The 12,455-nt window shown below is 44.3% G+C and overlaps 1 protein-coding gene across 8 annotated transcripts in view; it reads left to right on the plus strand.

The window, feature by feature from the left end:
- The first annotated feature begins 1,237 nt into the window (after positions 1–1,237).
- Positions 1,238–12,455, plus strand: part of HP1BP3 (heterochromatin protein 1 binding protein 3) — a 44,886-nt gene continuing 33,668 nt past the window's right edge. The window contains exons 1-4 of one of the 8 annotated variants that reach the window (XM_034957248.3): positions 1,238–1,374; positions 8,040–8,235; positions 8,672–8,771; positions 11,868–12,021. In XM_034957248.3, the coding sequence (XP_034813139.1) occupies positions 8,140–8,235; positions 8,672–8,771; positions 11,868–12,021 (350 nt within the window). In that variant the 5' untranslated portion in view covers positions 1,238–1,374; positions 8,040–8,139. Of the gene's footprint in view, positions 1,375–1,783; positions 2,384–8,039; positions 8,236–8,671; positions 8,772–11,867; positions 12,022–12,455 lie in introns of those variants that run through there. The other 7 variants (XM_034957259.3, XM_034957268.3, XM_008967055.4 and 4 more) reach the window with 7 other exon arrangements.

Raw genomic sequence — 12,455 nt, forward strand, 5'->3', positions numbered from 1 at the left:
GGGACTACAGGCGTAAACCACCATGCTCGGCCTAAGTTTTGTTGTTGTTGTTTTAAGCAAAAATCTGTGGAGGAGGAAACATCTCCCAGTTTGCTCTCATCTGAGTCTGCTTCTTACATGAGATGGGTCTAAAGACATTTTAGGGTAAAAGAAGAACGGTAGGATGTTTTAAATGTACGAATACATAAAAATGGAAGTCTTTGAAAAGGAAGACAACAGAAACGTTAACAACAAAGGGAGTGAGCAGAATGAAGAATGGCATAAAAGACCGAAACCCCTTCTGAACAGCTGGAATATGACACCAGAGTACTAAAGACTGGTAACGCCATCAGGATATGAATGATAACGCACACCTCGTAAAGAATTTTTTATGCTGGCTGTGAAATTTGAACCGATAGAGTGGGGTGGCTGTGGCAGGGAAAGCTGGTGAGACAATTATGCTAATGGCAGGGCCAGACGACTGGGTGAGTGCTTAAATGGTGTCATAAGTCTTTATAAACCTTGGCACATACGTTTGAGTACTGGTCATCCACTGTAAGCTTGGGACAATTCTACTGGTATTTCCTTACACTTATTACCCAGTCCCTCCCCTGTCCCCCAACACCTGCAACTTTAAAAACAATCTTTCCAAACTAGCTTTGAAGAGCTGTACTTTTCCTTCGTATGTACGTTGCTTAAGTACGCTGATAGCAACGTAATATGACAATTCAAAGGGAATCCCGTCTTCTAATCTCAGGGTTTTCATTCTGGGGAACTCTCCTTGCATGTGAGGATTAGGGAGGCCGGAAAGCCCGTTTCAACTTTTCAGTTCTGAGTCCCGAGTCACTACTCTGCCCTGTACCGTCTGGAGACTTAATGGGAGCGAGTGCGAGGCAGTGAATTCTCCGCTCTCTAATTTTCCAATTCTACGGTCTTCAAAAAAAGGTTTGCTCTTGAGCTGCGCCTAAACTGAGAAGCGGGAAAGGCTAGCCCCGCTAAAGGCGGACGAGTGACAGAAGCGGAAACCCAGTTAAGAGAAGGGACTGCCCTGGAGAGCACAGAAAGCGAAGGTTAGCGGGGGAAAGCAGCGCCCCTCCGAGGAAACCGACACCGCCCCGCCACGCCAAGGCAATGGGCGCCACCACGCAGCGCCGGGAACGCGCGCCGACGCCCCGCGCTCCGCCGGCGTCCGCCCGTCCCCGCGCGCCCCCTCGCACCCCACGCGCGGGGGGCGGGGCCGGCGGGGGCGCGCGCGGGGCCGCGGGTAGGGGGGCGGGGCGGCAGAGCTCGGCGGCTGGGACTGGAGGACAGCGGTGGCGGAGGCGACTAGCGGCGGCGGGAGCGGCGCCGAGAGGCCGTGCGGGACGCGGGCGCCAGGACCGGCCGAACGCAGAGGTAACGCAGGACCGAACAGGCGGCCGGGGAGTGGGCGCGGACTCGCTGGGCCCCGAAGGCGAGTGGCGGAGGCCGCTCGCCCGGGGCGCCGACGCCGCTCCCAGAGAGGAGGGGGCGGGGCGCCCGGGTCCCCGGAGGTGGCGCCTTTTGTCTCCCTTCCCCGGCCGCTCCGCCCCGCTCCCTTCCTCTCTCCTGCGACCTAGCCCCCTGCCCTTCTGGTGGACTCCTCCTCTGGGGCCCTCCGGCGCGCGCGCTCCCGCCCTTGTTTTGTTTGGATTTGGGGGAGGAGGGGGAGCTCTTCTCTGGCCGTGCGACCCTGCGTCCCAGCGCGCCTGCGTCGGCGTCCTCTGCCCGCCCCGATTGGCTGAGGGCTGCGCATGCTCCGAGGCCCGCCGCGGTCCGGCGTCCGCCCGCGCCCTCCCCTCACCCCACTCCCTCAGCGGTTTTCGGAGCCGGTTCGAAAGATGCCGGCGGCGGTGACTGGCTGCGGCGGGCCCGCCCCCCGGGTTCTCCGCCCCCGCCGCCGCCATTACGGAGCTCCCAGTGGTGAGTGTGCGGAGCGCCGAGGCTCGCGTTCCGCCGCTGCTTCCGTCGCCGGGGCGGGCGCCGCGGTGTCCCTGCCGAGCGTGAGCCCCGAACTGTCACCGCGCCGAGCCCCAGCCTCATCCGTCGGTGTCCGCGGTCCGAGCTTTCCCCGCCTCGCTGGCGGCCCGCGCTCTCCCCCGCCGTGCGCGTTCGCCGCTGTGGCCTGTAGCTACCTCGCCTCGCTGCTTTGTCTCCGCTGCTCTTGCCGTCCTTCCCGCGGCCTTCTGCGGGCGGGGCTGTCGGCTGTCGCTTTGCTGCTCCGCGACGGCGGCCTTGAGTCTCGCTCCCCCGGTGGGAAACGTAGAACTGGTTACTCGCCACCTTAGGCGGTGGGGTTTGAATGAGAGCGGTGCCTCGGTAGGTCGTCAGAAAGTTACAGTCGCCCATCTGAGCGTTTGTAAGAGATGGAGGCAGGAGTGGTGAGGTGAGAGCCCCAGATCTGAGGGTTGGTACTGAATTAACAGCTGTGACCGGGGACAGCCACTTAACCTTTTTGAGAAAGAGTTGTCTCCCGTACGGAGACCGGACCGGGTGAACTGTGCAGCCGCATCCGCGTGCACGTTCTCTCTGTTGTTTATTGTGCTTCCTGACTTTGCATTGCATTAAAAAGTGAGAATCCAATTCGAAATAACGTCTAAAAATCGCCTGGGGCTTTTTGAGCACGCTGTCTTGTCTTAGAGTGAAATGAGAGGTGACTAGTGTCATTTTTGAAAGGTGCTCTAATTTTGTTTAACCTGACATAGGCAAAAAACTTGTTAGCTTTTTAATTTTTCATTGCTCTTCTCAAAAGTTTAGTGTAATTTGTTTCAAAATAGAAGTAACATTTTAAAGTTTGCTGGGTTGGTTGGTTTTGGCTTTGTTTTTAAGCTTACTTGGAAGATTGTAGGGCTGGAAGTTAGTGGAGAACGTATACTGAACTCTTCATTTCCGGATGAAAGTTTTAACTCCTTACCCAGTTAGATTGTGATTTTATTGAGATGAGACACTGTAGTGTCCTTAGTATCTATGCCCAAAACAGACACTGAGTATATGTTTGCTTATATAACTTAAATTTGAAAATGAAAAACAAGTGGTGTCAGCAGTCAAATTACAGGCATGCTTTTTGTGACATGACTCGTTAAATCTGAGTATAGTGAATGACTTAAGATTGGGAACAATGTGAGGTGTTCAGCGCATCACTAATGACATGTATTACATATATTTTATGGTAAAATGTGAAATTATAGTGCTTTCCCTAAAATGCATATTATCAAGGATATCAGTAAACTGAAATACGTTGTTAAACTCCTCACTTTTCTACAGCTTTCTCTTAATGTAGAGGAAATAAAACTGAAATTTGGGGCTTTTTGTTTCTACAATACTTTTTTTTATTGCTTGCATTCAGATAATTTAAAGCCGTGCATGGTGGCTCACACCTGTAATCCTAACACTTTGGGAGGCCAAAGAGGAGGATCGCTTGAATCCAGGAGTTAGAGACCAGCTTGGGCAACCCTGTCTCTACAGAAAATACAAAAACTATCGGGCTGTGGTGGCGCATACCTGAAGTCCCAGCTACTCAGGTGGCTGAGGTGGGAGGAGATCGCTTGAGCCCAGGAGATCGAGGCTACAGTGATCCCTGGTCATGCCACTGTACTCCAGCCTGAGACTCTGTCTCAAAATAAACAACCGATTTAATTTAAGCATTTCCCTTGACAAAAAGCAAATATTTGTTATTGTTCTAACATTAAGTTTAAGCAAGCTGATGTTCATAAGAGGACCATGTAAACCACAAATAAACTCCGACTGTTTATTTTTGGCACATATAAAAACCAAGATGAAAAACATGAATAGGCCGGGCACGGTGGCTCACGCCTGTAATCCCAGCCCTTTGGGAGGCTGAGGTGGGCGGATCACGAGGTCAGGAGATCGAGACCATCCTGGCTAACACGGTGAAACCCTGTCTCTACTGAAAATACAAAAAATTAGCCGGGTGTGGTGGCGGACGCCTGTAGTCCCAGCTACTCAGGAGGCTGAGGCAGGAGAATGGCGTGAACCGGGAGGGGAGGTTGCAGTGAGCCGAGATCGCGCCACCGCACTCCAGCCTGGGCGACAGAGCGAGACTCGGTCTCAAAAAAAAAAAAAAAAAAAAAAAAAGGAAAACACAAATAAGTTTTATTTGTTCATCTTTTAGTTTAACAAATATTAATTGAGCATCTATTCTGTGCCTGGTATGTTCTTAGGCATCAGGTATGCAGCAAATGAACCAGGTAGATAAGATCCCTGCCAGGAACAAGTGTGGCAGCCTCAAAATTTGATCATTCAGAGTGCAATAGTAAAAAGTTTAGTTAATAGGTACGCTGGGTCAGATGCAGTGGCTTACACCTGTAATGCCAACACGTTGAGAGGCCGAGGCAGGTGGATCGCTTGAGCCCAGGAGTTTGTGACCAGCCTGGGCAACATGGCAAAACCCTGTTGATACGAAAAAGAGAAAAATTAACCAGGCATGGCGGTGCGTGCCTGTAGTCCCAGCTACTAGGGAGACTAAGGTGGGAGAGTCGTTTGAGCCTGGGAGGTTGAGGCTGCAGTGAGCTGTGATACTACAACCTGAGCATCAGAGTGAGACCATGTCTTAAAACAAACAAACAAACAAAAAACGTAGGTACAGTGATGTTAAGGCAGTGTGAGTTAACGTTGCATATACTTAGCTCTGTAATGAACAGTGAATTTATTAAATAGCCAATTAACCCAGCTATTCTAAAGCAGGTACTACAGATTGAAGCTTTGAAGTTCTGTGACTTTGACTTTTATTAAGGAAATGCAGAGCTGAGGCTAACATCTTTTTTTTTTTTTTTTTTTTTTTGAGACAGAGTCTCACACTGTTACCCAGGCTGGAGTGCAGTGGCATGATCTCGGCTCACTGCAACTTCGGATTCCCGGGTTCAAGTGATTCTCCTGCCTGAGCCTCCCGAGTAGCTGGGACTAACCCAACTATTCTAAAGAAAGTACTACAGATTGAACCTTTGAAGTTCTACAGCTTTTACTAAGGAAATGCAGAGCTCTGACTAACATCTCTATTTTTTTTTGTTTTTTTTTTAAATTGTTGTTGTTGTTTGTTTTTTGAGATGGAGTCTCACTCTTCACCCAGGCTTGGAGTGCAGTGGCATGATCTCAGGTCACTGCAACCTCCGCCTCCCAGGTTCAAGTGATTCTTCTCCCTCAGCCTCCTGAGTAGCTGAGACTACAGGTGTACACCACAGCGCCTGGCTAACTTTTGTGTTTTTAGTAGAGATGGGGTTTCACCATGTTGGCCAGGCTGGTCTCGAACTCCTGACCTCAGGTGATCCCTGCCTCAGCCTACCAAAGTGCTGGGATTACAGGCATGAGCCACTGTACCCAGCCCTAACGTCTCTTAATATTTATCCCAAATAACTGGGTTTTAAGTGTTCTTCACACATAATGAATGTAGTCATAAGTACTACCAGATGTCTTTGTTCATTCAACTTTTATTATTATTATTATTATTGAGCCAAGGTCTTACTCTGTCACCCAGACTGGAGTGCCGTGGTGCAATTCTAGCTCACTGTAGCCTGGAACTCCTGGACACTGGCAGTCCTCCCACCTCAGTCTTCCAAGTAGCTGGGACTACGGGCATGTGCCACAGTGACCAGCTAATTTTTTATCTTTTGTGTGTGTGGGTTTTTTCTTTTTTTTTTTTTTTTTTTTTCTTTTTTTTGAGAAGGAGTCTTGCTCTGTCGCCCAGGCTGGAGTGCAGTGGTACAATCTCGGCTCACTGCAATCTCCGCCTCACAGGTTCAAGTGATTCTTCTGCCTCAGCCTCCCAAGTATCTGGGATTACAGGCGCGCACCACCACACCCGGCTAATTTTTGTATTTTTAGTAGAGACGGGGTTTCACCATACTGGCCAGGCTGGTCTCGAACTCCTGACCTTGTGATCTATCCGCCTCGGCCTCCCAAAGTGCTGAGATACAGGCGTGAGCCACCATGCCTGGCCCTTTTGTGTTTTTTTTTAAATTATTTTTTTCTTTTCTTGAGGCAGGCTCTGCTCTGTCACCTAGGCTGGAATGCAGTGGCTCGATTTCAGGTTACTGCATCCGAAACCTTCTGGGCTCAAGCAGTCCTGCCAGTCTCAGCTTCCCAAGTAGCTGGGACTACAGGCGCATGCCACCATTCCCAGCTGATTTTTATTTTATTTTTTTTTAGAGACAACGTCTGTATTGCCCAGGCTGGTCTTGAACTCCTGGGCTCGAGTGAACCTCCTACCTTAGCCTCCCAAAGTGCTGGGATTACAGGTGTGAGCCACCACACCTGGCCTGTTTTTAAATTTTAATTTATTTACTTTTGGTAAAGACCAAGTCTACTGTTGACTAGGCTAGTTTTGAATTTCTAGCTTCAAGGGATCCTCCCACCTCTGCCTCCCAAAGTGCTGGGGTTGCAGGCATGAGCTACTACACCAAATGGGAAAATATTTTTTTAAAGATGCCTATGAACGGAGACTCCTGAAGGTTGTTAACTTCACGGTAGCATTTTCAGCCTAGCTAGTGTTATCGTGGGTTAAGAAAGATAAATTCATTAGCAATATAACTTTACTAAGGATAACCTGATTGTGATATTGTTTTATTTCCATATCATATTTGCATGTAAAAATACCAGCAGATTTGCATAAGGCTTTTTATTATTAAGAAAAATGGGCCGGGTGCGGTGGGTCACGCCTGCCATCCCAGCACTTTGGGAGGCTGAGGCGAGCACGCGATCATCTGAGATCAGGAGCTCGAGACCAGCCTGACCAACATGGTGAAACCCCATCTCTACTAAGAATAAAAAATTAGCTGGGCATGGTGGCGCATGCCTGTAATCCCAGCTACTCAGGAAGGTGAGGCAGGAGAATCGCTTGAACCAAGGAGGCGGAGGTTGCAGCGAGCTGAGATCGTGCCACCGCACTCCAGCCTGGGCAACAGAGCAAGACTCTGTCTCAAAAAAAGAAAAAAAAATTTTAATATTAATGGATATTCTGGTTCCCTAAGTATGAGTGTGTTACACTGCACTGAATTCTTTCAGCTGACTGAAAGATTTCCTTGCAGCTGACTGACAATTGACAAGTCTGGTATTGCTCTTGGTGTTCCCATAAAAATATTTTCCCGATAAGTGTGAATGCATCCTCTTTGTTTCAATCTTCCGGATTTATCCTAGTTGTTGTAGGTTGGGACTGTTACTTGCCAAGTTGAAAGCTCTTCAATTCTTAGACAAGGTTAGACCTTAATGTAGAAGTTGCATGACTGTCATTCCCTACTCATTGTTAATAGTTCATTAGCACAGAGATCTAAATACTTAAGTGGTCTTTTTTTTTATATTGAGGAATTTTTGTATAAAATGTCATTGAGTCTCAGATGAGATTTTTGGGGAAGAGGGGGTGTTAGTGATCAGGTAAACTTGGGTGACTGCATGGGTTTTTATCTTTGAATATTTAATTATATTCTTCTGTACTAGTTTTCCTTACATTAAAAATATGACAGTCTTAGAAGCATACTTTTATTCTCCTAGGTGATGGTCTAAATTTGCTTCTGTGGGTCTGGAAGCTATTAGAATGTCATGTTATTCAGCAGTATTTTTCCCCTTGTGTTTTCCCTTAATAGAAGGAAAAAAAAAAGTACTTTAATAGAGATAGAGTTTAAGATTACAGTTAATTTTCCTGACTCTTTGGAGAACAGTAACAACAAAAGCCTTCTCTTGGTAAACTGATCTTTGACTAAACATTTGACTAACTGTTCCTTAGTCTCTTTATTCTATCCTTCTAAGTTCCTGATGGTAGCAGGAGGGGATGGGGTTAGGTTCCTTAGGAGCTTCCTTGCCCTTGTTGTCTTTGTTCATGTGGAAGGTGCAACAGCTGCCGTGGCTTATGCATTCGTCTTAGTTGCTGCTTTATGTATTTTGGTAGTTTTATCTTTCTGAGTAACCAAATCATCTGTCACTTAACTATAAATTTTATAGTTATATTTTTTCCCTTTGGATGTGTATTAAATTTAGACGTTTTAGTTTAGTTTTGTTTCTGTTAATCTTCACACCAGGTCTTTTCTGTGCTTTAGGTTGATTCTTCACCACACTGAAACCATTAGGAAAAATCCTTGTGGTTAACAGCAGAGGCTTCAGAGTGTAACCTGTACTCGGGCCTAGAAATTATTTAAAATGGCGACTGATACGTCTCAAGGTGAACTCGTCCATCCTAAGGCACTCCCACTTATAGTAGGAGCTCAGCTGATCCACGCGGACAAGTTAGGTGAGGTAGGGGCTGACACATTCTTGAAGCTCACTCTTGGATCAATCCCTGACTTCAGGCCCTGCTGGGTCCTTCTTGGTACATGTTCCTTCCCTTACTTTGGGGAGTCTTGGTTGTGAATTTGAAACAAAATCAGATTCTTTTCATCTTCCCTTTCCCCTCAAATTCCTGAGAAAACCTCCAACCTTCTAAATTTATAGCAAATCAACTATAATTATGTGTTTCCATTTGAAATTCAAGCTAAAATAACATACTTTAAAAAGTGTATCTTAAAAATCATATTTCACTTCAAAAAAAACTTGTTAAAAGTAATTTGCATCAGATCCTGGAGTCGACTTGAAGAATTCTCCTACATCTTCTGACACCCAGTTAGGCCCTTTGAGAAAGAGAGAAAAGAGAATTTTTTAATGCATGTTTGATTATGGCCATCTCTTTTCTTAGAAGGTAGAAGATAGCACCATGCCGATTCGTCGAACTGTGAATTCTACCCGGGAAACTCCTCCCAAAAGCAAGCTTGCTGAAGGGGAGGAAGAAAAGCCAGGTAAAGTAAAACGGTGACACAGCTTAAAACATCAAAAGTTATACTGCAATTTGGAGTGTCCCATAAATTCCTTTGAACTTAATTGTTTTTTTTTTTTTTTTCATGGCTGACTGTTTTGGGGAAACATTTAGAGAGAATCAGTAGCTATTGGTATGTCATTGCCAGACCATGAGGGCAAAGTAAGGTTTCATCTTCTCTATAAAGGTTTTTGGAAGGTGAAAATGTTATGTTGGAATTAAAAACAAAAATGTTTGGGGATGACAGGAATGGCCAGAGAGTAGCATTCTGGACATAAAGTGTCATGAGGATGAATGCAGTGTGGGAGAATGGAAAATGTGGGCCTTTAGAATAGACAGTGGAAGGTTCATCCAGAAATCATCTGGAGGCCTTCAGAGAAGCAAATGGTGATCTGTTGATCTATAACAGGTATTGGTAGAGAAAAGATTGGCCAGTCAGTGGTGGGAGCATAACAAATGGAAAGAAACATAGACCCATCAACATGGAGTACTAATGCTCCTTTATGGCATCTATAACCACCTCTTCTCCTTTTCCCGTCTTTATTTTTTGTCTCATGATCTTTTTGGTTTTTTTCCTTATCTTTTCCCTTTTTTCCTTTCTCTCTTGCCTTTTATCTCAGGTTTTTCAGGGATAAGCACACTGTGCTGCCTCTGTTGTGGCTGTTAGAATCAATTATTTGCTGACCAGCATGTATTAGGAATAGAGGGCCGGGCACAGTGGCTCACACCTGTAATCCCAGCACTTTGGGAGGCCAAGGAGGGCAGATCACCTGAGGTCAGGAGTTCGAGACCAGCCTGGCCATCATGGTGAAACCTCATCTCTACTAAAATTACAAACATTATCTGGGCATGGTGGTGCATGCCTGTAATCCCTGCTACTCAGGAGGCTGAGGCACAAGAATTGCTTGAGCCCAGGAGGCAGAGGTTGCAGTGAGCTGAGATCACGCCATTGTATTCCAGCCTGGGCAACAGAGGGAAACTGTCTCCAAAAAAAAGAAAAAAAAAAAAAAGAGGAGTAGAAAATACATGCATTCTTGTTGCCTGTATCCCTTGGTGCATCAGGGCAGACATCAATAACCAGTCAATATACTCTTTTCTGGCTGAACCTGGATTTTTTCTCTAAATCCTTAGATGAATGCCATAAGCAATTTGGGCACCCTGGCCTAAGGCAGTTAAGAAACATGGGAATCCAAATATTTAAAAAAGTAAACGGGTGCTGGTAAGTTGAAGATAGGTTATCTTGTCCAGCACTGGGATAAGCCACTTGGTGGTCCATCTTAATCCATGTTTAATAGCCAGCTGAAGCCACTAAATCACTAATAACATCAGTTTTCAGAATACATGCCAGAGGGTTCAGATGTAAAGTATTAGAAAACTCAACCAAGAGTTTATGAAGAAACAATGTCACTTCACAAGTTGTATGTTTGTTTAATCTTCTCTCTATCCCATTTTGTACATAGTATTTTGTACATAGAAATTAGACTTCACTTATTTTAAATTTTGTAAACTCTACGTTTTACACAGAAACACAGTAGTTTAATGAGTTGGAAACAGTCTTATACATAATACATATTCAATATCTGTTGAGTGACTGAACTTTATTAAGCCATAACTCTTGAGCAGTTATTCTTGAGAAGAGAAAATAATGTAAAATTAAATTTATAAGTCTTACTACCGTAAAACCCCTGAATGATTCTTAGCTTTTCATCTTTTTTAGAATAAGACAAAGTGTAAATAAACATGACTAACTAATAGTAAATTCTTGCCCATGCAGCCATTTAGGTCAAATTGTTGGGTTGAGGGGCAGTAAAAGATATATCATGATGAAAAATACATTTTATTGTGGAAAACCTAAATGTAGTTATTATCTTTATTCCCAGATACCATTGTTATAGTGAAGTTCTATCCATAATACTTTGTCATCCTAAGCATATGGGAAACAATTCTAGAAGCAGAGAATTCCAAAGGAGGATGGAAATCACTCGCTTAGTATAAGTGTTAGAATTGTACTTATGTGATTTGGTTTTAAGAAAGAAGTGGCATTTTAAAATTCTCTTTATAGCTGGGCGCGGTGGCTCACGCCTGTAATCCCAGAATTTTGGGAGGCTGAGGCGGGTGGATCACGAGGTCAGGAGATCGAGACCATCCTGGCTAACACAATGAAACCCTGTCACTACTAAAAATACAAAAAATCAGCTGGGCATGGCGGCACGCACCTGTAGTCCCAGCTACTAGGGAGGCTGAGGCAGGAGAATCGCTTGAACCTGGGGAGGCGGAAGTTGCAGTGAGCCAAGATTGCGCCACAGCACTCTAGCCTGGGAGACAGAGCGAGACTCCGTCTCAAAAAATAAATAAATAAATAAATAAAATTCTCTTTATGTGAAGGCCACAAAGAAGTCCTCGTCATTATTGCAATAATTAGTTCACATAATTTAAATGATCAAATTCTTCAAGCATATACTTTGGCTTAAAGTATATGCTTGCCACTGGAGTCCTTTTTCTTTCATGTTTTTTTTATTTTTTTATTTTTTTTATTTTTATTTTTATTTTTGGAGTTCTCTGAAGTCCCTGCATAACCAGTGCCTGGGGTTCTGTGTTTTATAGTAGCTACTCAGAGACATGCTGTGAAGGAAAGGCACAAATAGCAGCAGACCTCCATATTCCCCTCTCATATTTCTACTCTTGCTTCAGTCATTCCTCTTGGAGAATACATGAGTTTTTAAATTACTTATTCTCTGAGATTTGCCTGTTGAATTATAAAATGGCTAGTTTCTTAATTATGAGTCTCATGAATATTGCAAAGTAGAATAATTAAACTATTTGGGATGAAATGAGTTTTCCTTTCTATGTAATTTCCTGGTCTATTTTTCTAATAATAGATAAATAACCACCTGACCAGGCAACTTGAGTGACATAAAGAATGTAAGAAAACTGCATTAGTGGTCATTCATTTTCATTTTAGAATTCATTTGTTAATTGGAGACTTTGGCTGGTCCGTTTAATAAGATAAGCTTTTACCTTTTATTGACTCAGATTGGAATACATCTGCTTATGCAATTCTGCTCACCTGATTTTTTAGAACCAGACATAAGTTCAGAGGAATCTGTCTCCACTGTAGAAGAACAAGAGAATGAAACTCCACCTGCTACTTCGAGTGAGGCAGAGCAGCCAAAGGGGGAACCTGAGAATGAAGAGAAGGAAGAAAATAAGTCTTCTGAGGAAACCAAAAAGGAGTAAGGAGTTATGTCTTCTTGCTATTTATATTTGAAGAATGTGTAAAAGGACTTTAGATGAGATTGTTTTAAAGTGTTATAACATTGGTTTATGCTAGGTATTTGCTATTTGGATTTAATTTTTAGAATTACCATTTGAAATAGGTTTATTATATAGTTGTTTGACCTGTTAGAATATGCTGTAGTTAGCAGAACACAATGGTTTGAATAATCCAAAAGTCTTTGTCATTGGCTTTGGAATGTGTTTTTGAGCTTGTAATTTATTGTGGGAGTATCTGATATTTTAAGCATTGGCCAAGACTTCAATAAGAAATGAAACATAACTATAAAAATCTGACCTAGAAGACATTTCACTATTTTATTCCTACTTCTGTGCCAGGAGTGGGTTGTTTTTGTGTGCTTATGTTAGAAGGCATTGATTTGTATCAAGCCAT

The sequence above is a fragment of the Pan paniscus genome, chromosome 1, assembly GCF_029289425.2.
Source record: "Pan paniscus chromosome 1, NHGRI_mPanPan1-v2.0_pri, whole genome shotgun sequence".
Lineage (NCBI taxonomy): Eukaryota > Metazoa > Chordata > Mammalia > Primates > Hominidae > Pan > Pan paniscus.